A 26,041-nucleotide genomic window follows, 5' to 3' on the forward strand; every position below is an offset into this window, starting at 1 on the left:
CAGGGTTAATATGCCTGCTTCATGAACTGTGACCAATTTACGACAGAGCCACATATCCTCTGAATGCAAATTACCGAGATTTGTTTTCAATAACATTTTCATTTTCCACTGTTTATTTCAGGGGCTCCGTTTTTTCCCTGGACTTTGGAGCCATGCGGGTTTGTGACCTAAAGTTTGACCGTGTCCGGCGTCTGACCACTCCCACGAATCCACTCACCATGCCCTCGCCGAACCCAAGCCCCACCCCTAGCTGTCACACAGTGTGGAAGTACTACTGCAGAGACAACTTTGGCTGGAGGGAATACTCAGAGGTAAAGCACGCTCATGACCACGAGGCCAGACACATTAACTCTGACCCAATCAATCAGTTCGCCAGCAACTGGGATGGAATCAATGCAGGCCGAACTAAATACAGTACATGACAATTGTGACACAACTTTCATCAGCCATTTACATATTTTCCAACCAGATCATTCTGTGAGGGTTTTATAATTCCCATTTTTCTATATTAACTGCAAAGAACACTCAGCCGTTTCATGAATCTAAATGATCTTGTTTTCTTTGTCCATCTCGTCTCCCTCCATTTCCCCCTTCTGCTAGCCGGTGGTAAAGCTCATAGAAAAGGCAACACTGAGGGGTCTCAAGGAGGTCCGATTCATCACGCTCCAGAACCAATATATCCTAAACATAAGGGAGGGCTTCCAGCAGAATGCCATGTTTGGGTTCAGGCGTCAGATCAAGAAGCGGCCCATGTTCATGTCTTCGGTGATGCTCGCACCCCACCTAGAGTAAGTAAAAAATTAGATTTGATAAAAACGGTCCCTGAGCTATGTTTACTATCCAAAAACACTATGGCACAGACACCAAAACCAGGTTGATGTGCACATAACTGAGTGCTGAAATCACAGTAAATGCAATGTCCTTGTAATAACAATATTGTGAATGACACGTACATACAAGGACATCCGATTTCAAACATGCATTCTTGGCCATGCACAAAAAAACAGAACTTAATAGTGGCACATTAAGGCAGTCGAGTGGTCCCGCACGATTTAGCTTTAACAGCTTCTGTCCTTGACAACCATTAAACCTTTTAACCTTCACAAGACTGAACAATACAAGTGGATCTTTCAACACTGTATCTGGCATATACATATAGATGATTGATTTGGAGCTTTAGAAGATAGATCAAATTGTTTTTTAGGTTGATCTCAGTGACCGGCTGTTACATTTTTTAACAAACATATCCTGGTGCTGATGGGCTTTTTGGACTCTCAAATTGTCGCCACCTCCAGGAGAGCGAAATCCACGAAACAGGCTCCTCTCTGGGCGCCTGTCTCGTGCCACTGTTAGGCGTACGTCCCCCTTGGTCGTCTTGTGTGGTTTCCGCTTCCAGGAAATATACATACGCCATATCATGTTTCTATTTCATATATTCCAAGTGTTGAGTGTGCAACTGCGCATCGATTGTAACATCCCAAGTAACGATGTTAGACTTGTTTTCTCAAGATTTATTTCAAGTCTGCAACTGCTTGTAAAAGCAGAGCATGACGATTCTCTCACTCCCTTCTGATGCATTCAAATGCATTCACGAAAGAAACAGTGCTCACAAAACTGACTCTGAGAAGCTGGCAACAGAACATAGACACATTAACACACACATATTGTATGGCTCTTGTGGAATCACATTTTAAAATATGTTTGGTGTTTTGGCTCTCTCGGTCAAAGAGGGTTCCCAACCACTGACTTTAAACGCATGACTATCTTTAGATTCTGCTTTTTTAAACTTCTTTTTGATATCTATATTCGGCATGAATGGGACACTCCGCATCCATGTTACAGTGGGTCTCCCTAAAAAATTCCCATGTGAACCTAATTCGTAAGCAGTGGTTGATGACAAAACTGATAGAGAATAAAATATAGATTCATAAGTTTGTAGTTTATGCATTTATTAAAGAAGTAATTTTCGGTTAAAACAGTGAAAATTAGAGGAAAACTTTACATGTCAATTTACAGTGTACGCCTCTGAATCTCCTGCTTGCGGCCCTAAAATTTTTAGTTGGGGGCAACTATGCTCCTAGTAAAAAAATGTTAGTCTGGAGCCCTGTATTTGCCTATTGGTTCGATTTATAGCAGCCGAAAAGCATGATGGTACTAAAAACACAGGACTACTGGAGCCGATCTTGTGACCAAATCTGATGCTCCAAAAATTACGACACTGAGTATCGGATGGGTTACCCCTATTAAAAAACAAACAAAATACAATTTTGGTAACAAACCATGAACTGGGCGACATAATAGCATAATAAGAATAACAATCTTTCAACTAAAAATGAACTATTTCATGTTTTCATGACCTAAAATCTTCAAAGATAAAGCTGAGGTTAGCTACATGAGAATCACCCAAGTGCACATAATGTGCATTTAAATACAGTATGTTTCATTTATCATTATAGTTTCTTCATTTTATTTTTCATTTATGTTATTTTATTATTCACTTTGTATTTGTGTAATTTTGGGTGTATGATTTCAAATATTGACCATGCGTTGTTTAAAAATTTATTATCATAACTATTCACTGCTGATAGCTTTTTGTTTTTTTACTTCGTATTTGAATGAAACTATACTTTGGTCTGTGTTTGTTGTAGATTCTTTAATACTACTAATAAAAAACTATATTGTGAAAACAATTGAGATCAGATTATATAAGAAAATAATTTGTGATTATTATTAATTTTTTTCTTTTTTAAACCAGATCGCCCAGCACGAGTGGTACACATAACCTTGTTTCCACGTTATTTGTGAGTGAGCGGACAAAATACAGTGTGTGAGAAGGAGAAGTCACTATACATTTTGCCGTCTATAAATTTTATTAGGTGTGATTCTGGGCTTGTTTTATCAAGAAACTAGAATGGTCACTGCAGCACAAAGCTTCCTGAGACTACTGGGATGGAAATGGCATAATGAGACTAGAACAAAATAACTTTTAACCAATATTTCATGTAAAAACTGATGTTGCACCGATACCATTTTTGGCCCCGATACCGATGCCTGGCAGTGCAGTATCGGCTGATACCGATACCATACCGATACCACCCTATATATATACTAGTATATGTACTTTTTTTTTTTTTTCAAAGAGCTACATACTTGGATGTGAAATCATTGCTATCATGGCTTTGTCAGGCTGCTACTTGCCTTTGCGAAACAGGAAAAAGACTAATACAAAGTGAATAGTCTATTAAACCCTAGTAGACAGTAGTTGAATAAACCTTTGGCTCTGAAAGGCCAAAATAGTGCTACATTTGTGAAATTAAAACATGTATAATACTAGCCCAACAGTAAGAAAGTAAGCATAAATTCATAATAATAAATTCTGAATGAACTGAATAACCGTTTTTAAATCTCTCAAAGGCCAAACAGTGCAACTTACATGACATTATAAGTAATAATAATTGACCACAGCATCCTGTCTCTCTTATTAGCCTACTTCTTTATACATACATACTTACTTACAGCTTACTTCTACAGCACTTTTGAATAGGCTTGCCACCCGTCGTTTGATATAAGGAATCGTTTGTTTAAAAGTTGCGTTCCGTATTGAAAAAACACTGAATATATATATAAGTAGATATATTTCTATGCATTTTAGGAGTTTGGGGATGTCCCTATTTTTCGTCGCCTGTACGGAATTTGGCGGGAGTCCCTTGTTTCTATTTCTGAAAGGTGGCAACCCTACTTTGGAAACGGGTCCCAAATTACTGCGGCATTTCTTTCAGTAAAAGACAATAAAAGTAAAGTAGACGTAGTGAACTGACTAGAGATTGTTGCTCTGGTCCAGCGACCTTCCTCTGAAAAGACAATAAAAGTAAAGTAGACGTAGTGAACTGACTAGAGATTGTTGCTCTGGTCCAGCAACCTTCCTCTGGATAGCAATCCTGCTGTTGCAGGCTCAAACTCTTTGTGTTCGTTCACATGTTTTGTCTTCAAATGTTTTATCTGGTTCGAGGTATTGAAACTGGCCGATTTAACTCCACCTCTCGAAACTTTCAGGCCGCAAATCTTGCATACAGTTATTGTACTCGACGGAGATTATAAACGGAAATATGTCCAGATCGCCGACATTTTACTCTTTTTCTCCGTATGAAAAAGCGGCCCCGACAACGGTCAAGAGTAGCTATTGGCACGCTTTCATTGGTCTGGAGCAGGCCAATAGCGATAGCTGCTTGGCATGCAAAGTGTTCACGTGTCATCACACAACACAGAGACAGAGTGTAGTGAGCGTCAGGAGGGAAAAAAAGGCTGCGGTCAAATGTTATAACACTGGACGGGTAAATGGTATTGACGCCGTCTTTGCTGGTACTCGCCGATGCCGATACCACCATTTCGGGCCGGATTGGCCCACCCTACCCATGCTAGTATCAGTATCGGTGCATCTTAAATAAAAACACAGGAAAACGGAACGCAAGTTAGCAGCTTTCAGGATTTTCACTTTACCCCGTAGACATCTTCTCAAGAAATGGGATAATTCCTGCCCCTTACTCATTGATACTCTACAAGAATGCGATATCAGATTCAAAATAAGTGTCGTCCCACCTCATTTGCAGATTTTTTCCCCCCCACACACATCCACAGCACAACACTAGTCATCTGCTCTCATCCCACACTGAGCAGAGGAGAACGAGCTGTTCGTACAGGACCTGGCAGCTATGAATAGGGTAAATATAGGAGTGTCAGAGATGGAAGAAAGAAGATGAGACGGTGGGTGCAGAGTACAGAGAGAGACAGTGAGTTAGAAAGAGAAAGAGAGGCACACAGCCAAGAAAGTGAAAGATGGAGGGCGCTAAATGGGTTCCAGACCGCTTAAATGGAGTATGAACCGTGACTGTGAGCTGGAATTTGGAACGAGCGATGTTGTTCCCGAGAGTTTCCAGTGAATGCAATGTCCCAAGTTGTGGTGTCCAAAACAAGTGTATGTGTGTCAGGAACACTCTGTGCAAGGCCTAAAGGTTGAGGTCATTGTCACTCTCCCTTATTTCCACGCCGCCAATCTCTGGTTATTGTTTCGTTTCTCACTTGCTTAGTATCAATTCTTCAAAGCCCCATGGGGATCAAGACATCGATTGCAGAGTGAGATGGAGACCAAACAGACAAGACGAGAGAACTGTCACTGTAACTCAGAGTCACACCGATCAAAGTCTCTTGACGATGCACACCGGCTCACGTTCTTATGGCTGATGGCACTCTCTGCATTTACAGTGTGAGAGCGAGAAGTTGACAAATCGCTGTTAGTGACCCAGTTGACAGACAAAATGGGGTTTTCTGACAGCACATGACTGCTCTGCAATCTGAAATTTATTTGTCTCTCCTTCCTCTGTGGTGTTTCTCAGCTCTGTTGCACATTGGCACCATCATTGACAGCTCGAAAATACTTTGTGGAAGGCCAGGCATGACAGTGCATTGGAATGACCAGATTAAAAACATTGTGGCCACAATAAAACCTCATTTGGGTCATGACTGAGCTCGAGACTGTCCCAGTAGACTTTTGGCAAGTGCTTGGGTACACTGACACACAACCAATGACACTTATGTTCACAGCAACAGTTAAGACAATTTAGTCTTCAATGAACATGAAGTAAATGTTCTTGCAACAAGGTTTGGGGATATGGAGCACGAAAACCCGCACATGCACAAAGAGAGCATGCAAACTTCACAAAGCAAGGCGCGAGCCAAGATTTGTTGGATTAAATCTCACAATTTGAGGCAGGTGTGCTGACCATGAGTTTACAGTGTTTCCACAAAATTTATTGAAAATGAAATTAAATTAATGATTGATTTCATAATCCTTTTACCAATATTTTCATCACTGTTCATGCTGATGTGTGCGATCATTAAATACACTTGCTTTTATTATGCATACTCAATCTATTTTACTGTAACGGCTGACACAATTGATTTGCGTCTGAGCAGTAATGAGATGCTATTTTTTTTTCTTTTTTCAGGACTTTGGGTGGAACCTCTTCAACTTTACTGTCCAGCTCTTCCTCCTCTTCGTCATCTCTCTCATCGATGGATGTCATGACGTCGCATCCACTCTCCCCAACGACCGCCAACCCACCAAGCCTTTTCCCAGAGACGTGGTTGCCCATGGCAGTGAACCAGGACTTCCTACAAGTGCCTGTGTCCCGCGACGACCGCAGCTACAGGACCGTGTACAGCTTGTTCCACAAAACGGTGGCTGAAACCAAGTTTAGGATCATTAAGATACTTCGGGTGCAAAACCCCTTTCTTTGGGAGAAGTACAAAAGGTGAGTTTTCAAGTTCTGCATCAACTATTTTTACACATCTTTTCTGATCCAATTTAGCTGGATTTCTTTTTACTGACTTAAAGGGTATTAAAACACTAAGGGGCTGTGAGATATAAATAGAACCGTTATGTGGCAACATAACAAATATTAATAAAGTTAACAAAAAAATAAATCGCGTTCATGAGCAATTATCGAAAATAGATCGAAAATTACGAACATTTCCGAAAGTATTCCGGAAACAGCCGAATGGGGCGGAGACGTCATAACAAGGAAACGAAAGGTCGAGGCAGGTGCAATCGTTGTTTATCGACGAGAGAGTTGTGTTCGTGTTTTATCAAAAAATCGTTAAAATGGTTCAAACCTGTCATGCTATTTGGTCTACAAATAGCCATTTGTCGCAATGTAGTACCCATGAGTTCCCGAACGCGAGAAAAAGAGCTGGACTGCGCAGACAATGAGTAAAGTTCGTCCGTGCTAAGAGGGCTAATTTTGCAGACCCAGCCTCCGGCACGGTTTTGTGTGGTACGCATTTTACACCTGAAAGCTATTCGAACTACGGACAAATGAAATCAGGTTTTGCTAAGAAATTGCTGATGAAAGCAGCCACCAAACACGCGCAGCCACCTAAATGTCCAGAGATATCAAGAAGGAGGACGACTGGCTCTGATGAGACCACCCCAGGCTAACCAAAGGAGCGGAGCAGCCAAGCTCGAAATGGCCAGAGTGAGTACTCTTTTATAATAAAAACATATCACGCATTGGATATAGGCCTGGACACATGTATAAATTATCGCTCGTAAAATATATAGAACAAATCCTCGAATCCCATTCATATTTGTGTCTGTTGGCAGAGCGAAAACCTATGATAGCGCAATAAATGATAATTATTCTATACATTACATTATTTTGCGGTCACGGTGTATCAGCTTCACAAAAAGAAATGCAAAACAAACCATTCGGTGTTTCCCACACGATGTTGCTGGTGTTTCATCAGTGTGATTGCTCCTCTCAATGATCATTTCATTAGGCTGCATTGGCTTTCGTTTGGGCTCAAATTGATAACCCAAAACACCAAAGAAAGGTTCATAACTCTCCTCGTCACCATTAGAAGAATGTTCGTTACGTCGGATTCGTCGCCGCAACTAGAAACAAAATTGTCCGCTATCATCGCCGCCATTCAGTACTAAGCACTGAGCCGTTGGTTTCCTTGTAGTGACATCACGTACACAATATGCTAGATTTCCGGGATCTCCTGGGCGGGTCCTTTTAGCTTGAAAATCGATCCAAATTTCTATCATTTTCTTGGTGTTGCGATGTGTGTAATTACACGAAGTGGCATGATATGAATCCAAAAGGCATGCGTTTATGGATAAATGATGGAATTTTAACATTTCCCCAGGTGTTGTCATACCCTTTAAGGACATACTGCCGAGAATGATATCAATCTGACATGGTTACTCAAATGTATTTTTAGCGGGTTGCCAAAATACTATTTTGCATGTATTTTGTTAGACATCAAACACTTTTCAATGAGTTGTTTAATTCCAGTATTTACGGTAATTCGTTGCAAATGGTCTTTTTCTTTATGTTTGAGTTGGCAGAAGCTGAAATACATTAGGAAACACTTGTAGAGATGGATACAAGCATAAAAAGATGCCTTGTCATTGGCATGTATTTATGGTGGGTTTTTTTTTTAGAAATCATAACAACCGTCTTGTCCACATTTTTATTAGTATTGCTTAAGTTGCAAATATTTCATACTCAGCTGGATTCTCACAGAGATGTGATTACATAGCGAGGGATGTGAAACGCTTGTGAGGGGGAAGGGGGAAGAGAAAGAAAGGGCATATGAAACTAACTCTGGTGGCGCTTTGTGAGAATGAGCAGAAGTTTATGTGTGAGTGAAGTGGATGAAGTGATGTTAGGGTGACGGTGATGTTCATTTTGTATGCACAGTGGGGAAACCACTATGGTATCAGTTGTGAAAGGTACAAACTCACACAGATTGGCTCCACATGGGGTTTCACAATGACAGCAGCTGTATCACTCTGAAAGTGATGCCCCATTCTGAGCATCAATTTATTACATTTCCCCCAGTCCTACTGGACTGCCTAGTGCGATATGAAATCTTACAGCAGCAAATCGAAGTGTGTGCGTGTGTGTGTATGCATGCAGGCACAGGGGCTGTTTAGATGCGCGCCGTGGCCGTCTGTGTCAGGTCACACGCTGTAGGATCATGGGAGGTCACGCTTGGGTCACCGCCGAGCTGGCTTTTGCCTGTGCATGCCTGATTGATCCGCTCACATCAAACGACCTGCATGCGTGTGTGTCTCAAGAAACGGATTAGGTTGAAGGTTCTTACCATTCGTTTTTAGCGCAAACAAGATTTTGACCAAAACTTTTAGAAATTCATGATTTTTACGAGTTAATTGCCTGCATTTGTGCTTTAGCTTATATATTTTAACATTCTTTTCTTCTAGCTTTTAATCAGACCGCATGATGGAGCTCATGATGAGCATATTTGAGTGTACAGTAAATGTCTGATTGAGGTGTGACTATTTTTTGTTCTCAGTCAAGGAATTGATGGCCTAGCCTTTTAGGAAAGTTGAATTCAGCTGATGTAATTTGTGTAATAGCCTCTACTATACGTCTACTCCAACAGGAAGAAGGAGTACATGTCCAGGCGTATGACCGAGATGGACCGGTTGCTGAGCGAGCGTCACCTCTTCCATGGGACCTCGGCAGACGTGGTAGAAGGCATCTGCAAGCACAACTTCGACCCACGTGTCTGCGGCAAACACGCTACCATGTTTGGCCAGGGTTCCTACTTTGCCCGAAAGGCCGTTTACTCGCACAACTTCTCCAAGCGCTCACCCAAAGGAGTCCACTGCATGTTCCTGGCCAAAGTGCTCACTGGCAGGTATGTGTTTGCGCCACAAGTCAATTTGATGGATTTGTCTTTTGGTGTCAAGTTTAGAGGAGAATAATCTATTTAGCAAAAAAATACCTACAATAATTTTATATGACCTGCTAAAAAAATTAAAATTGCTTTATTTATAGTGAAATACTGTTACCTATCTATTTTTGAAAAAAATTGGGAGAGCAGTTCTTAAATTGTTAGAATGTCTTATGTTGGGTGATTTCGTGTTCATTTATGAGATCATGTATCTCCCAGATTAGTAACGCAGTATTGTCAGCCCCCAGTGGAATGTGAAGCCTGAACACACCTTGAAAACAGTTTTTAAACTAACATCCGATTTAGAAAATGTATTTTTACTTTTACGCAAAATACCTTCCATCCAGTAGTATATACACGCAGTCCACCAAAGACAAACCCATTCATTGTGTACAGTTTATGGTGGTGTGGGGGCTGCCCGCACATAGGAGCAATGCTAGGTGTATTGGACCATGCTGCCAGAGTAAATTTGTGCAAAGGGCATGGTCTAGTCTACACATATCAAAAAGTTCTATTCCGTATTGTTTTGGCAGACGTATTCAAAAGTAACGGCATAAAGGACAGTGGTCAAAGCTTCTGGAGCTTTATAACACTCGTAACGGGGCTTTCAAAGTTTTCCATGCTCAGCCTAAATTATATCATCAAGTGGTTTAGTTAGAACTATAGCTCAAGATCGACATTAAACTTTCCTGCACAAATTAGTACAGTAGATTTCTTCTTACAGCTTCTATAATCTCCCCTTCCTCATTAAAATGAGCAAAGCCATGGTTTTTCTCATGCAACAATGAAAACTTGATCTCTTCGCTTGGCAGACTATATGCCCTCTGACAAAACACCTCGCAATTTTCTTCTAACAATGCTGCTACGTTAGTACTTCCAAATTTGCGAAGTGGGGTGCCAGCTTCTTTGCACACTGCTGCCGCTCGTGTGAAAATGTGTTTACTGTTAAGGTACTATCCCAACTGGCAACAGTCTATAGCATACGGAGCTAGTTAGTGGCTTGCTGGGTGCAGACTCAGGAGAAAATTTGTTATTACAGTGTAGATGTTCTTATTTTTGTAACATGCAACCGGAAGTGCAGAACTGGAGAGTGAGTCGGTGGCTTTTTGACACAAGATTAGAAAGCCAAATTGTTAGCAGGTTATGTACTATACATTACTACATTTTTAGGGGTACAACATTTTTATTGGGGAAGTTCACTATCCATGGACTGGTTCGGTCCCAATTCACTGTATTACCTAATATTGTTGCCTTCAAACGGCCTCCACATATCACCAAATCCATCACTTGAAAACAACAACAACAAAAGAAAATGCATGTTTATTGGATATTAATATTGCATCATCTGGATGGCAAGCCATTTTAAATACTTTAGGGGGTCAATAATTTACTAGAACAACAAATCCTCATGGAGAGTGAGTCAATAGTATTGCTATGTGGAAAAACTCTTAAATTTACCAAAAACAGAACTGCGGCAACATCAGATTATTCAAGACAAGTCAACTTAATACCGACGTTAACTGTAATGGATCCAAAGCAGGGGTCCCCAACCTTTTTTACACCACGGACTGGTGTGATTTGGGTCTTTTTTGCACGGACAGGTGTTCTGTCAAATTTTGCACCCTTATAAAATTTTTCTCCCAAAGCTTTTGTGGTGGTGAAAAAAAGCCCTCTTTTATATTCAGTTGGACTCTCAATGTTATCCAACGGTGCTAAAAAACTACATCATAAACATAAATGTGCAACGCGAAAATGGCGTAAATTAATGCTTAACGACACGGCAAAGTCGTTAAGTGACAGAGCTGCGTGCAGTTGGTGTGTGCAGCTTACGTGGCAAATGTAAGTTAATATTCCTTTCTTTGAAGAAAGTTTGTAGTGTGTACTTTGGAATCTCTGTATTTGCGGTCATTTTTAACGTTACGTGCATGCCAAATTTGTCAGAACACCAGCAATGTGCGGCAGAAAAATTCAGCAAATATAAAATAACATTTGTTTTTAGCCCCGTCGTGTTAAGTGCAGGGAAAATACAACTCACCCGCTGAATCAGTGGGAGGCCTGAGCTCGTTTCGTTAAGACAAGATGGTCCCGAGGTGGCGAGATGGGAGAGTGGGAGAAGCCCGCTTCACAAAGATACGATGTTGGAAATTGTAGCACAGTTTTCAGTGCTCTCCTAGCGATGTCAGGATATTCCGAAATGACTTTAATCCAGAACCTCGGTAGAGTTGTTGTCTCAAATGTACAGTTAAAGTCGCTGTCATTTGCGATCTGTACAAGCTGATATTTCTGTTGCGCAGACATACTCGAATCACTCGGTTTATTCACATACGGGTCACGAATCCACTCCTTCGCAGTTTGTGGGTCTTTAGTGATTGGGTTTCGGGAAGTAGCATAGATTTTGTTTTCTGCGAGGTTGTAGGCTCATTTTCCCTTTTCCCGTAAAAAAATCTGTCCAAAGACGTCTGTTTTTCAGGCATTCTAGTGTGGGGGCTAATTATTTCCAGGAACGAATGTGATGGACGACGACCTACGTCATACGTTATTATCGAGGACAAGCGTACATAGATATACAAAACAAGATGTACTGCTAACAGTCCAGTCAATGCGTTTCTATGACAAACTCCTATCCTGTAGTTGTATATCTAGAGTAGACAGGGTGTGTTAAGCGGCACAGGCCAAAGTCAATCGGCCAGAATGCGATCATTAATAAATTATTTATTATTTCTGCGCGGCCCGGTACCAAATGCGCCACGGACCGGTACCGGTCCGCGGCCCGGTCGTTGGGGACCCCTGATCTAAAGTGTGTGGTAGATGTCCTGGATGTATTCTCTTTTATTTATAACCCCAGAGAGCGAGGTAAAAATGTATGGTTTACCGCTCTTTAAGCCTACACAAACAAAGTGATGGTGTCGCGTGGGCATATACGTTTACCACATTAGGCCAATGTTCTCATATGAACCCACATGCTCTGATGCTTATATTATTCAAGCTTCTTTAAGCACACAAAAGAGCGGCAGCCTTGTCGTCATTAAATTTAGACGAGTCTTCTTCCAGATACTGAATTATTCCATACCCTTCTAGACAGACACTTGTCTGAAAACCGTGTAATGCTCTTAATTGTCTACATGCACTAAACATATGCCCTGGTTTCTGCGCAGGTTTACCGTAGGAAACCCTTCAATGCGGCGACCACCGCCCATCAACCCCCGTGATGCCTCCAGTGACCTGTATGACTCCTGTGTGGACAACTGGGTGGACCCTCAGATCTACGTCATCTTCAATGACGATCAGAGCTACCCGTACTTCATTATTCATTATGAGGAGGTACCTAGCACTGTAGCCCTCTGAGCACACTTTGTTTTGGACCGCTCGGGTGTTTATCCTCTTCCAACACCACCCAATGGCTTAAAACACATTCTGAGAGACAATTGCAAAGGAAGCTGTCAACTGGATACGACTGGACCGTTGAGGGACAACAATCTATGTGACTCCCTCAGTACGTTCACATGCACTGGATGTAGCCAATGAATGTGTGAATTTATACGTGTCAACATTGGAATTTGATTAAAACTATGAATTGCTCCTTTTATACATCAATTCACATTTAATTCATAAGAGTGCTTCCAAGGAACCACCAATGGAAGAATGTGTGCATGTAAACGTACTGAGTGTTCAGAGGTGGATGGCAGCTGGCAACTGTTGCACTTGGCTGGAGTCTTAAACCATGTTTACTTAATGAGAACTTTCAAGAAAATCAAACATGACAAACATTTTGATGTAGTCATACAGCTGTAAATGAACACAGTCTCATTGCAGCTCACACTGTAGTAGGTGGTTGGCATCTTTGACTTCAGTTTTTCAAGGAGATAGCAGCCAACCGGCAGAGGCTTCCAATAACTTGGACCAAAAGAAAAAAAAGTGTGTTTTCCCAGCTGCTGGCCTGTATGTTTTTCGAGTTTCAAGTCAAGTGTTGCGTGTTTCTATTTAGTGAAGATGAATCTCGGGGCCTCTTCAACCGGTCAACGGACGTGAGCTTGAATAAGACTTTTCCAAATGGACATCTATGTACTGTAAACCTTCAGGCAGAGGACTCATACCAAGTTACAACTGTTCCTTGCTGGCGTTGTTGCCTTGGCGCCCTCCGTTTTGCTTTCGAAAGGGGGAATCGAATTGAAGTGAATAGCCTTCATGCTGAGGCTGCAGCAATGAAACGTATCTCCCTTCTCCCTCTTTCTGTCTCTCTTTCTGACTGACTGTTAGTGTTTAAACAGTAGACAAGTTTGATTGAGACAAACTGTACAAATGTTCTCTGTTTATATTTGAACTTGTGTGCCTTTTGTTCATAAAAATGTTTATTTATGTTAGTTTAATGTTACATTGATTGAATAAAAAATGAAAAAGCAAATATGACATTGTAATGTGGTTTATTCTGATACGTAAAAATGACTCGTACTTGACACATTTAAAAAGCCACCCCTCACAGAATCTTCAGCAACAATGTGGAATGTCAATTTCAAATAAGTCTTGAAGTTTTACATTTATGAAAAATAAACTAGTCATTTTAAATTGAAATCACTGAATACTAGACCCAAATTTCATACTTTCAAGGGAATTGAATGAATGAAACCCAACATGCAACCCCTCAAAGCCTTATCTTTTAAAGATTGAGGATAAACATCGTTAATTTAATTTCTTAATCAAATAACTTTTTTTTAAGTCAAAAAGAACATTTGATCATTTGTGGATCCAGCTAAACTGCAGGACACAAACTAGTATAGGACATCTCAACAGTGCGTCAAAGATATGATTAATTAAATTATAATAAAATTCCCTAGTACCTGCACATTGACATGACAAACTAAGGATAAGTAAGGTATTTGGATATTTTTTAGGAGCCAAACGCATGCTTCCCAACTTCCCTTCTCACTTCTCTTTATTGTACTATATTTATGCAGCTATCATGTTAACTATTTAAAAACCTTTAAAATGTCCTTGCTGCGGCAGTACTCTCAGCACATGCTGAGAGAATTTTTGGTGTGATTACTGGTTCTGTCAGGAGAGAACCTTTCTCCAACCCACTACACACACTCCCATCATACCCTCTTTGGGTGGGGAGCATGTCTGATGCGGTCCGGGGAGGGAGGATGCCCCAGCACAACAGTGTTGTTTGTGTGGAGGAACCGCCACCCATTGCGGGTTTACAGAATTAAAATATTTCCAAAGTTCACATTGCATATTTTATTATAGTTCTTAAAAAGCATCAAAACACAATCTGTAGAACTGCACATGTCATCCTGGCACGATGTGCTTTAGTTATCATACTTGTATGCATTTCTAATGTTTCAGGTATTTACTCAATTAGGAATAGCAATTTGGTATAAGTACCTTCCTAAACGGAACATTATGTAAAAGTGTTCATTAAATCTAACTGAACAATCATTAGCATAGCTTTTTTGCACCCCCTAAAATTTTAAAGTCGACAATAGTTTATATTAGAGTGTGGTAGACATGGATTTTGTGTCTAACCACTAAACATAGCAAGGAAATGAAAGTATTGCTTTCATTATTCTTAACTGATTCATTTACTGCATTTTTGTGGATAAAAAAATAAAACCGACAATAGTATGCAATTACACTTTATGTAATTAATTTTGATGTATTCAATCTGTATGTAATATTTTGTCATAAATCAGTCTGCCACTGTAGATTCTGTCACAAATTATATTTAAGCATAATGTATGTAGTTTTGCAGGTTTTCTTGGAAAGTTACTCTTGTGCTAGTTTGGGTTGGTTTGTATACTTGATAGGGTTAATAAGATTTTTTTTCCTGATTTCAAGCAGAAAGTATTACATCACTTTTCCGCAACTCGCATTGTCAGCACAACCTTTCACCTTATTTCCTCCGTGCCTTTGTAAAAGTCCTCTTGTGGCTCCACTGCCTGCGTTTTGTTTGTCCCTCAGCTCCCCTCGGCCGCTACTTGGCCTCCAGTCACTGTCATGTGAGGCTGTCGTGCTGAGCTTCACTTTTTTTGTGTGTGTTATGAAGAGAGGGAATAGAGGGGAATGAAGGGGTGGGGGTTTAGGGAGCGGGAGCAGGAGTTATTTTGCTCTCTTCGTGCCTCCTCACTGGGCTGCGTGCCTGTCTGCTCCTCTCGTGTGCATGCAAGCTTGCAGAGGTTGCCCTCTGTTTGCCCCCATCTCCCTCTCTCTGTCGACTCACCCCTCCCTCTGTTAATCTCACACCCCGCCCTTCCTTTTCTTTCCTCTCTCCCCCACCCTCCAATCTCCCAGCCAAACCTACCCCCTCTCATCGGCTCTTAACGGCTTAAAAACTCCTTTTTGCCCTCTCATCTCAACAATTCTACCCCCTTCTCTGTCTCGCTCTCTCTCTTCTCTCTTAATGCCTGCCTCTCTATGAGTCATGCAGCGGGCACTGGCTGGGTTTGTTTGCCTGAATGCCCTCCAGGAATTGCTGCCAGGACACAGAAAGCACTACTTTGTAAACCTGCTGGCTGAGGTTAGCAGAGCAGAGCAGCAGAAGATGTGCACGAAGGGAAGGAGAGATAATGGATGGGTGCATGCCTCTGCGTGTGTGCGTGACAAAATAGACATCTGAGTAAATTTTGGACTTCCTGGATGAGTAGGAATTCGTTTTGTGTGTCTATTTGAAGACATTTCTGCCCCCACTCCCAAGAAATCCAATATAGAACCATGTTACTGTGTTAATTGTAATTGTTCGAAAAACTAAAATGTAGCTGTGGATCCAGTTAGTGATTTTTTATATGTTACAACCTCCAGGCCGCAGAATGGTAATGGGTGGCCCAGAAAGAGTGATTCACCTGCTCTTTAAATGGACCTATCACTAAGCCACACCCCCGAATCAGAAAACTCGGACACCAGCCGGAAAGACTAGAGTTGCATCGAAATGTAATGTGTGGTCGTGACTAAAAAAAATCTTTTTTCTAACTTTGACTTTGCGAAAAACCTGATAGTTAGTTACATGCTGTGCATGGGGGACCTGTGATTCTGTCACCTGGTACCCTGAAAGACTGGAGGGAGGAATTTTTTGGTACCTTTTCCAAAGCCAAAAAAAATCTCGCTAAATGCAAGTGATGGATGGATAAGGTTTAACTGAATGTCAAGACAATATATGATCTTTGTTCAGGAATCTCACAATGGGTCCAAAGGACACACAGTGGGTTGTCTGAGTTTTTCAAGGGGGCGTGGCTTCGCGATTGGTCCACTCCCTATGAATGAACATTACGGTTGACCTTGATTGTAGTCTGAAAAAGATTCGTACTGCCGGCCAATTGATAAAATACCATAGACTTCATAATAAATTGACAGGACACGGGATGTTAATCGGGGCCTATCTCCGTCAAAGCTGACCGAGTGGAAACTCAAAGAGCTTTTTACGTTGAATTTTTTTGTGAATAAATACTTAAATCCCTGAATTCTTTATAGATATGGATGTAGAACAGTCTCAATTCCTGGTTAAAAGCAAAAAAACGGGCAGTTAGCATTTTATTTTACGTAAATATGTTGAATGTGCTGCTAGTCTTAGCCACTGTGGCGCCGCCTTATCACCACAAAGAGCTTTTTACGTTTAATTTTTTTGTGAATAAATGCTTAAATCCCTGAATTCTTTATAGATATGGACGTAAAATAGTCTCGATTCTTTGTTAAAAGAGCAAAGAACCGTGCAGTTAGCATTTATTTTACGTAAATATTGCATATTATGATGCCAATGCCGTAGTGGTTAATTTCTCCCATTAATTTTTTTTTTTTTTTTTACGTTTCAAAATGCATGCATGGTACGAAAAATATAATAATTACCTTCAATCCTCAAACAAATAACTCCTGAGACAATCCTTCCTGTTTGTATGCTGTACGGCTTTCGTAGTTTCTCAACCTAAATCCGGTGTATGATCGCGGCATGCGTGGCTCAGTGTCTGGGGAATGTGTCCCATCAATATCATTAGGAAGTCTGTGAATATACAATAATGACCAACTTTAACGATAGTTTAATTAACTGGACACAATACACACTGACACCATGACACTTGTTGCATGCACAACAGAGCTCCAAGTTCGTAGAAATATTTTACCAAAAATGATACCAGGCATTTGCAAAATATGCATGTCTATCCTTGAATGCGATGTTTTTTTTTTCTTTTTATGAGTGTAAAATCCCATTTGTGACCTTTCTAAAGATATATAATTTCAAAAATCACAATATTCTGCACACACTCTCTCTAATCTTGAGCACCAGTTCTGAAATTGGCATTGAATATCAATCCTGTTTCTGTTTCTGCTCTCAAACATAATTGTTAGTCGGCACTCAGCCCTAGCATCAGTGGCTTCTACATTGACTTCCTGGTTCAGTTGCTGCTGACCAAATGTCTCAGTATTTTAGCCAACGTGTGGTTCTGAAATCTGCCTTTGTGTCGTGTTCATCTTAAATGAAGACTGTTTAACCAGAGATCATTTCAGGCGGATTTATAATTCATTTTTTCGTCATTCTGCGCCTCTGCTCATCACCCTCTCCAATTTCAATAATTCCGTGTTTCCTTTTTTCCTAGAAATGAGAATGAGAAACATTTGTGTGATTGCAGGCTGCAGAAAGGCTCCCAGTGACCAAATAACAGTAACATTTTGTTAGCCTTTTTATTGCCACAGATTGTTACAGTTTCATTATGTCTGCTGCACACATGAGGTGCGATGTGTCCTAAGTGAAATATAGCACCTGTAGACTGATGTTTTATATTAATGGAATAGAAATTATGTGTTGTTGTTTGCATGCCAGTGCCACACATGACAGTCTTGACACTTGAAAGCGTGTTCTCAAAATGCTTATGTGGGTTTACTCTGGAACACTCATAAAAATAGGGAAAGTTGGTTTCCACACAAACTCCCATAGGTTAAAGTTCATATCACAAATTTTAAAAATTAATTAATTCTAGTTCATCAGAGGAAACGAAATAAACTAATTTTAAAACTATTTCATAATTCTTCCCTCTCCCCCATTTAACTGAAGCTGGAATTTATTTTCCGATGATATCAATCCCATTTTGGAGCAATGCCCTCTTTGTTGCATGTGAAAAAATATGGTGGTGATGACACCGATTGACTGATCGATCGTTCTGTGATATAATTATCAGTGATTGCAAAAACAGACGAGTCATTATATAGATCTAGTAATAAATGTATTGTGTATCTAGTAATTCACATGAATACAGTGGTATGAAAAAGTATCTGAACCTTTTGGAGTTTCTCCCATTTCTGCATAAAATCACCGATCAAATGTTATTTGATCTCTGTCAAAATCACACAGATAAAAACAGTGTCTGCTTTAACTAAAACCACCCAAACATTTATAGGTTTTCATATTTTAATGAGGATAGTATGCAAACAATGACAGAAGGGGAAAAATAAGTAAGTGAACCATCACATTTAATATTTTGTGACACCCGCTTTGGCAGCAATAACTTCAACCAGATGCTTCCTGTAGCTGCAGATTAGTCTGGCACATCGATCAGGACTAATCTTGGCCCATTCTTCTCCGCAAAACTGCTGTAGTTCAGTCAGATTCCTGGGATGTCTGGCATGAATCGCTGTCTTTAGGACATGCCACAGCATCTTAATAGGACTGGACTTTGACCAGGCCACTCCGGAACATGTACCGTATTTTTCGGACTATAAGTCGCAGTTTTTTTTCATAGTTTGGCTGGGGGTGCGACTTATACTCTGGAGCGACTTATGTGTGAAATTATTAACACGTTATTATATCATTTCACATGTTATTTTGGTGTTTTGGAGTAACACTGATGGTTTGGTAACCTTGTTAGCATGTTCTTTATGCTATAGTTATCTGAATAACTTTTAATAGCTGTGTTACGTTAACATACCGGCCACGTTTACATTTCGTTGTTCATGCATCATGTAACATTATCATACTGTACACTTATTCAGCATGTTGTCCTCTATTGTATTTTTATTTTGAATTGCCTTTCAAGATTACATATTTGTTCTATGTTTTGGATTCTATCAAGTAAATTTCCCCCCAAAATGCGATTTATACTCCGGTGCGATGTACAGTGCTGCCCGAAAGTTTGTGAACCCCACAGCGATGGTCAGATTTTTTGTAAAAAAAACTAAAATAACCTTATTAAATGTTAAGTTATACCCAAATCCACAATACTGACATTCCAAATAATGGACTGAAACAAAAGAAATAGTTATATTGTCATTCTTTATTTAACAAAAGTGGTTGATTTAAGAAAAACTCAGATATCATGTGTGCAAAAGTATGTGAACCCCTTCAGTTAATAGGATATTGCGCCTCCTTTTGCAGAGATTACCTCAACCAAACGGTTTCTGTAGTGACTAATCAGCCTCTCACATCTACTTTGGGGGATTTTTGCCCATTCTTCCTTGCAGAACGCAGTCAGTTGAGAGAGGTTTGATGGGCGTCTGGCATGAGCTGCTCGCTTCAGGTCCCGCCACAGCATTTCAATGGGATTTAGGTCAGGACTTTGACTGGGCCAGTCCAGAACACGAATCTTCTTCTTTTTCAGCCATTCCTTGGTTGTATTGCTGGAATGCTTTGGATCATTATCATGTTGCATGATCCACCTTCTGCCAAGCTTTAACTTCAAAACAGATGGCGTCAGGTTATGTTCTAGGATTTGACAATATTCCTCAGAATTCATGATTCCCTGGACTATGTGGAGTTGTCCAGGTCCTGAGGATGAAAAGCAAGCCCAGATCTTGACATTCCCACCTCCATGCTTCACTGTTGGGAGAAGGTTCTTTTGGTGGTATGCAGTGTTGACTTTTCGCCAGACATGGCGGTTTTGGTTGTGACCAAACAGTTCAATTTTGCACCTACATCAGTTGATGAAAACTCTTTTTAATTTAGTCTCGACAACACAACTGTTAAAAAAACCAAAAAAAAACTACTGAATTGATCGATTAGGAAATCAGGTTGAAATAATAGAAAATTCCAAAATGTTGAGGGGGTTCACAAACTTTTGAGCAGCACTGTATATATGTTTTTTTCCCCTTCGTTGGGCATTTTATGGCTGGTGCGACTTATACTGAGGTGCGACTTATAGTCCGAAAAATACGGTATTTTGTTCTTCTGAGACCATTCTGAAGTTGATTTACTTCTGTTTTGGATCATTGTCTTGTTGTAGCATCCATCCTCTTTTTAGCTTCAACTGTTCTCAGGTTTTTCCTGCAAAACATCCTGATAAACTTTTGAATTCATTCTTCTGTTAGTGATTGCAATGCCCTCTTTGTTGTCTGTGACAAAATAGCCAATAATGAGCACAAAATCTTCTGTAGAGAACGTTTTAATTTGGAAACTAGAAACGGAACATCAGCAGTATTTTCAGACTGTACTTTATAAATTGTTTCTGTCTGGTAGCATCTTCTCTCCTCCAAAATGATGCCCCCCTTCCAAAGAAGTCATCCTACTTGTTTCATAATACATTATTTTCAAATTGGTATTATTACTTATTAAGGGTGTCAACAATAATCGATGCGGCGATGCATCCCGATGCGGGGCAGGGACGATTCGATTCAATGCGGGCAACACGCTGAATCGATTCAGCGCATTTTAAAATATATAAGTACGTTTAAAAATCTTCCCTGCGCAATTCCGGTGATGCAATGGATTTGGTTTCCCCATTTGTATTGTTATTCTCATTTTACCTGTAGAGAGAGCTACTTTACATTCAAAGCAAGCCCGTAGAGGTTAGATCGGGCCTAAAAAAATTCCAGCCCAACCCGACACGGCCCGTTGGTATTGAAGCCCGACCGGCCAGATCAATTAACTATAGATTTGCATGCCCGAGCCGAGTGATGCGAAAAAAAAACAAAAAAAAAAACGCAGCAGCAGCAGCAATTTATTTTCATTTCTTCAAGTTTTCTTACTGTTTAAATAGTCTACATATTTTTATAAGAGTTATAAAAGCCTTTACACAACGAAATAATGCTGGGAAAGTTTAATATAAAAAAAACACGGTTTTGCAGACACACAGAGGAGAAGATTCGAAAGGATCACATTTGCCTTTGTGTGCATAAATAAAAGTGTCTTTCCTAACAAATTCTCAGTTGGCAGACAAAAAAACGCAAGTTTACTCAATATTTAAATAGTCTACATATTTTTATGAGAATTATAAAAGCATTCACACAACGAAATAACGGGAGGAGAAGAAGAAAAAGAGGGCTGCGCCACAGCCCTCTGCGCATTTTTTTTTTTTTTCTTTTTTAATAATTTATTAGTCCGGCGCGGCAGCCCGACCCGACCCACCGAAACGTGAATGCTTAACATTTCGGGTCGGGTCGGGTTCGAGCACAATATCTAACCTCTACGCAGGGGGGACGAGGAGCCCAAATCCGCTTCCTTACCGGAGTAACGTCACAGACAAGCGCAGTTGTAATCGAGAGAGCAGAGCGATAGGACATAACATAACAATGGCTGAAACGGAGAAAGAGGGAGCGAGAAATATTATAGATATAAGATAGGCTAGGCCTACATTTTACTTTTGTTCTACGTTGCAATTTAGTTGATGTTTTGTTTGCAACTGAACTGATCCCTGGATTGATATTGCGATAAAGATGCTGCTGCACTACAATATTTTCTTTGTCGTTTTTTTTAATATTTACTTGAATATTTTTATTGATGGGTCATTGTGACTAAAATACAGTCACTGTTATTACTGATTTTGCACAGGAGTTCAGATGTTGCACTGTGTGAAAGGCTGCTACTGTGTGTAAAAAAAAAAAAAAAAAAAAGCGAACGCCCTGGTCTCATTCAAAGCACTAATTAAATGCTGTGATCTGATTTTTTTTTTTTTCTAAGATATATATGAAAGTATACTATTTTCATTTGACTTCAACTAGGAGTGACACAAGAGCCAATAAAAAGTTGTTTAATGTCTGTCCGCTTGTGTTGGCTCATGATTCACGAAAAATATGCTTTGCTTTAGAATTGTAATGCATCCCAGGCTTTAATGCATCGCAATGCATTGCCGAATCGAACCGAATCGAATCTTGACCCTCTGAATCGAATCGAATCGTGGCCTTCCGAATCATAATCGAATCGAATCATGAGGGCGGTGTCGATGCACACCTCTATTACTTATGTATACTATCATTGCACTATTGCACTCACACAAAACAGTAGCACTTAAAAATCACATTCACTCCATAATTGAATACATTGAAACATTTCTATTTTGATTATTTTTGATGATAGAAAAATATATATGTGGTCAAATACAACGCCGTGTCCGCCAGTTCTCCCTATTACAAAATAAGCTTCATTCACTTGACGTGCCCAACCATACAAACACCTTTTAACCGCATAGAACCTTCTCAAACCTGTTAGTGTTTCAATAGCACCATTAGATAACCAAACCCACCTAAAGTATGTGGAAATGAAAGGGTACAAACTCGACATAGCGGATCCAGAAAACAAAGAAGTAGACTAAGTTCCTCCCATTTAAGGTATTCCAAAAATTCAAGAGCATCAATAGACTTCTTCTTAAATGATTAATACTGTTTAAAAATAATAGAAAATGGGCACGCTTTCTTTCAGCGACACCGTCAATACTTCCATTTGAGCGCAAAGGAGGAATCACAAAATTTGCTAAAACACACCAGTGCTCGCACACAAAAACATGCTTAAAATCACAACTGAGTCATTTCTTTCAAACATGTTTTTTTTTTTAAGTTCAACACTACAAAATAAGTGCCTTTGTTGTCATTATGGAGGACTTTAACAATAGAGGTTATTTTTCTGTCAGATGGCATCCCTGTAGCTGTTCACGTAATGATAGCGGAAACTGTCATACCACCTGACATTGTTCCATTTCACACTTTTGGGAACGCTCTCTGTATTGATTTGGCAGGCAGCTCAGCCTGTGTACCCCCATGTACAATGTGATGTTGTAACTGTCGCAGCCGGGCTGAAGCTGGAATGAAATTTCGTTGCACTTGTACTGACAAATAAAACTCCTCTGATCTGATGCATATGGTTCGTTTGGGTCCAATTCTGAAATTGGGGGAATTTTTCTGTATTCCAAAAAAATCAGAGACACACGTGCCCGCAGTATTTCCACCTCCTCCCACCACCACAATGAATTAATATCTACTTCCTCTTTGCTCACACACATCCATAATTCACAAAGTATACTCACATACTATACGAGGCCAGGTCCACATTGCTTCAACAATGCCCAGCTGTAACCAATGAACATTCCAGATGCAGTTTTTTTTCCTTCCTCCTCTATCATTTCAAATTTCAGCTATAAGCCTTTAAGAGAGGCGGCAGCCAAGTATGGTCAGCCTAGTGTCATGAACTTTAAGTGACCTTCTAAAGCGACATAGAGATCGTGACCTTTAAAACCTAGCCCGGGGCTGAGCTTTAGGCACCATTATGCACGAGCACGAAAAAAGACTTTCGGGCCGAAGTGTGAGCCTTTGTTTCACACGTATGAGACCCAGAGAACAGACCGCTGTAACCATAAAATGCCTCATTTTACCGTTAGGACATCCTCATTTTAGAACTTCCCAATTATCTTGAGCACATCATTTTATGTTCTTATTTTGCCCTGCGCTCTTTTAATACTTCCTCTATGTGCAATAAAGGAAACCATATGAAACCGAGTACTTCGGCAACCAGTTGTTCCCTCCAGTCAGCTGTTTTTTAATCTCCAAACAGGTGCAACCTGACAGTTTACAAGTAATAGACATACACATTACAGACAAGGTATTGGGACACCAGGCTATTAAACAAAAGTACAGTGAACCTCTAAGGCCCTATGTAATCTGTTCAGGGATGATTGGATTTGGAAACAATTTATCCCACAGGAAATAATAGAAATTAAATGCATCAATTATGTCAAAAGTAAACTATAAGCAGGTAAGTTTTTAACTAAGGCACGTGTGTGACTTGATTCACACAAAATACCCCAAAGATCCAAAATGAAAGTGAATGTATTAGGGCTGCAGCTATCGATTATTTCACTAGTCGATTAATCGATCAACTAGTTAGTTTGAATAATCGGGTAATCGGATTAGGAACATTTAAATGCGTTACAGAATACATTTTAGATGCTTGCTGAAATTGCACTTTCAAAAGGGCATAAATCCGAACAGAAAATAAAAATGTTTCTTCAAACCATGCAGAATTGCACTTTCAATCAAAAATAAAATACCTGAGCTTAGCCGCAAACGGTATTTAAAAAAATAAAAAAATAAAATGATGATCTAAGCACAACAATTGCTATTACACAGCAAAAATCCGCTATCTTAAATGCTGTAAAATGTTTTTTTTTTTTTAAACAATACTCTTAGTTTAATCGTCCAAACACATTCCCACTAAATTATGAATGCATTAAAAAAAACATGTCTTATGTTGGTCTTAACAGGGAGCAGCTAGATTAAGCCAGGTTAGATAAGTTATGTCATATTCACTGTTGCCACTAGAGGGCAGTGTACCCACCCAAACCAATAAAACTATATGCAAACACTTTCAAAACAAACCATTATAATGTCACTGATTAAATGAATACTCGAAGCAGCAAAATTTGTTTCGAAGCTTTTTTTTTTCCTAATCGAATTACTCGAGTTAATCGACTAATCGTTGCAGCACTAAAAATCATTGCCTTCTCTCACTTGAATCCAGTTGGATTTACTTAAAAAAATCTCTATCGAACATGTATATAATGTTTTTATTTGTTTGTTTGTTCAGTAGTTGTTTGATTTCATTAATATACTCGGCATTCTTAGCAACATTTCTCCACTGTTAGGGGTTCTTGGACCTAAAAACTTGGAAAACCCCTGCCACACAGTGTACATCTTTCATCCCTGATGTTCTAGGCAAATGACACAAGCGAAGTTTTGAGAAGTTAATTTTGTACCTCACTGCATATGAAGAGCAAGCTAACCTAAGCTGGATGGACACTTCTTCCGACTGATCCACAGTATCACGCTTAAGAACTTATCAAAGTGCAGTCTTATGAGATGACTTATTCACATGTTCAGTATTACTATTGTTTTTCTGAGCAGATACTGCTTAAACCCTAACCTAATTACTCTGTATGGCTCATTTCACTATCACCTCCTTATCGAACAGGCCTGCTGACATTTCCTGTTTCAATAATATGAGTTGAACAGTGGCCTAAGATATGGAGGATCATGAGGTGGGATGGGGAGACGGTTTGTAAGACAATGCCTTGACTATGTTGACGACGACTGACGATGACACTGGAAAAACTACAGTAAGGTGTAACCTAGTGGACTTTTCAAAAGTATTTCATTTACTGTAAAGTAGGAAGTTATGTGATCCTCTGCAGAATTTGTATTTCCTCAATTTTAAAGAAAACAACTCTATGATTATTTATTGAATGTAGAAATATACTTAACATCAGTCAGAAATAAGGTCTCCATCAAAAATTTGATAGAAAGTGACTAAATACATTGATCGTCCAATGCAAATGGATTCTTTGCAAAAACCAATATACCGGTACTGTATTATGTCCAAGCTTAAGTGTACGGATGATCCAAACATGACAGGTCGATTTGATGCCGAATAGCTCAATTTTGGTTTCTTCTCACCACAGCAACTCTTCCCAATCCTTCTCTGAGTCATTTAGCTGCCCAGCGGGTACTGTGAGATTTCAGTCCATTCCAGCACAAGTTTTTTCTTGGCCTTTGAGGTCCCAATTTCTGTTAGATGATCATAAACACGTGTCTGCCATGTACC

General features: G+C 39.9%; 1 protein-coding gene across 2 annotated transcripts in view; it reads left to right on the top strand.

The window, feature by feature from the left end:
- Positions 1-13,668, top strand: part of tiparp (TCDD-inducible poly(ADP-ribose) polymerase) — a 31,209-nt gene extending 17,541 nt beyond the window's left edge. For both annotated transcript variants that reach the window (XM_057838933.1, XM_057838934.1), the window contains exons 3-7: positions 122-311; positions 601-788; positions 6,003-6,308; positions 8,971-9,228; positions 12,420-13,668. In XM_057838933.1, coding sequence (XP_057694916.1) covers positions 122-311; positions 601-788; positions 6,003-6,308; positions 8,971-9,228; positions 12,420-12,609 — 1,132 coding nt within the window. In that variant the 3' untranslated portion in view covers positions 12,610-13,668. The remainder of the gene's footprint in view (positions 1-121; positions 312-600; positions 789-6,002; positions 6,309-8,970; positions 9,229-12,419) is intronic.
- The last annotated feature ends 12,373 nt before the right edge of the window (positions 13,669-26,041 follow it).

The sequence above is a fragment of the Corythoichthys intestinalis genome, chromosome 6 (assembly GCF_030265065.1).
Source record: "Corythoichthys intestinalis isolate RoL2023-P3 chromosome 6, ASM3026506v1, whole genome shotgun sequence".
NCBI classification, from domain to species: domain Eukaryota; kingdom Metazoa; phylum Chordata; class Actinopteri; order Syngnathiformes; family Syngnathidae; genus Corythoichthys; species Corythoichthys intestinalis.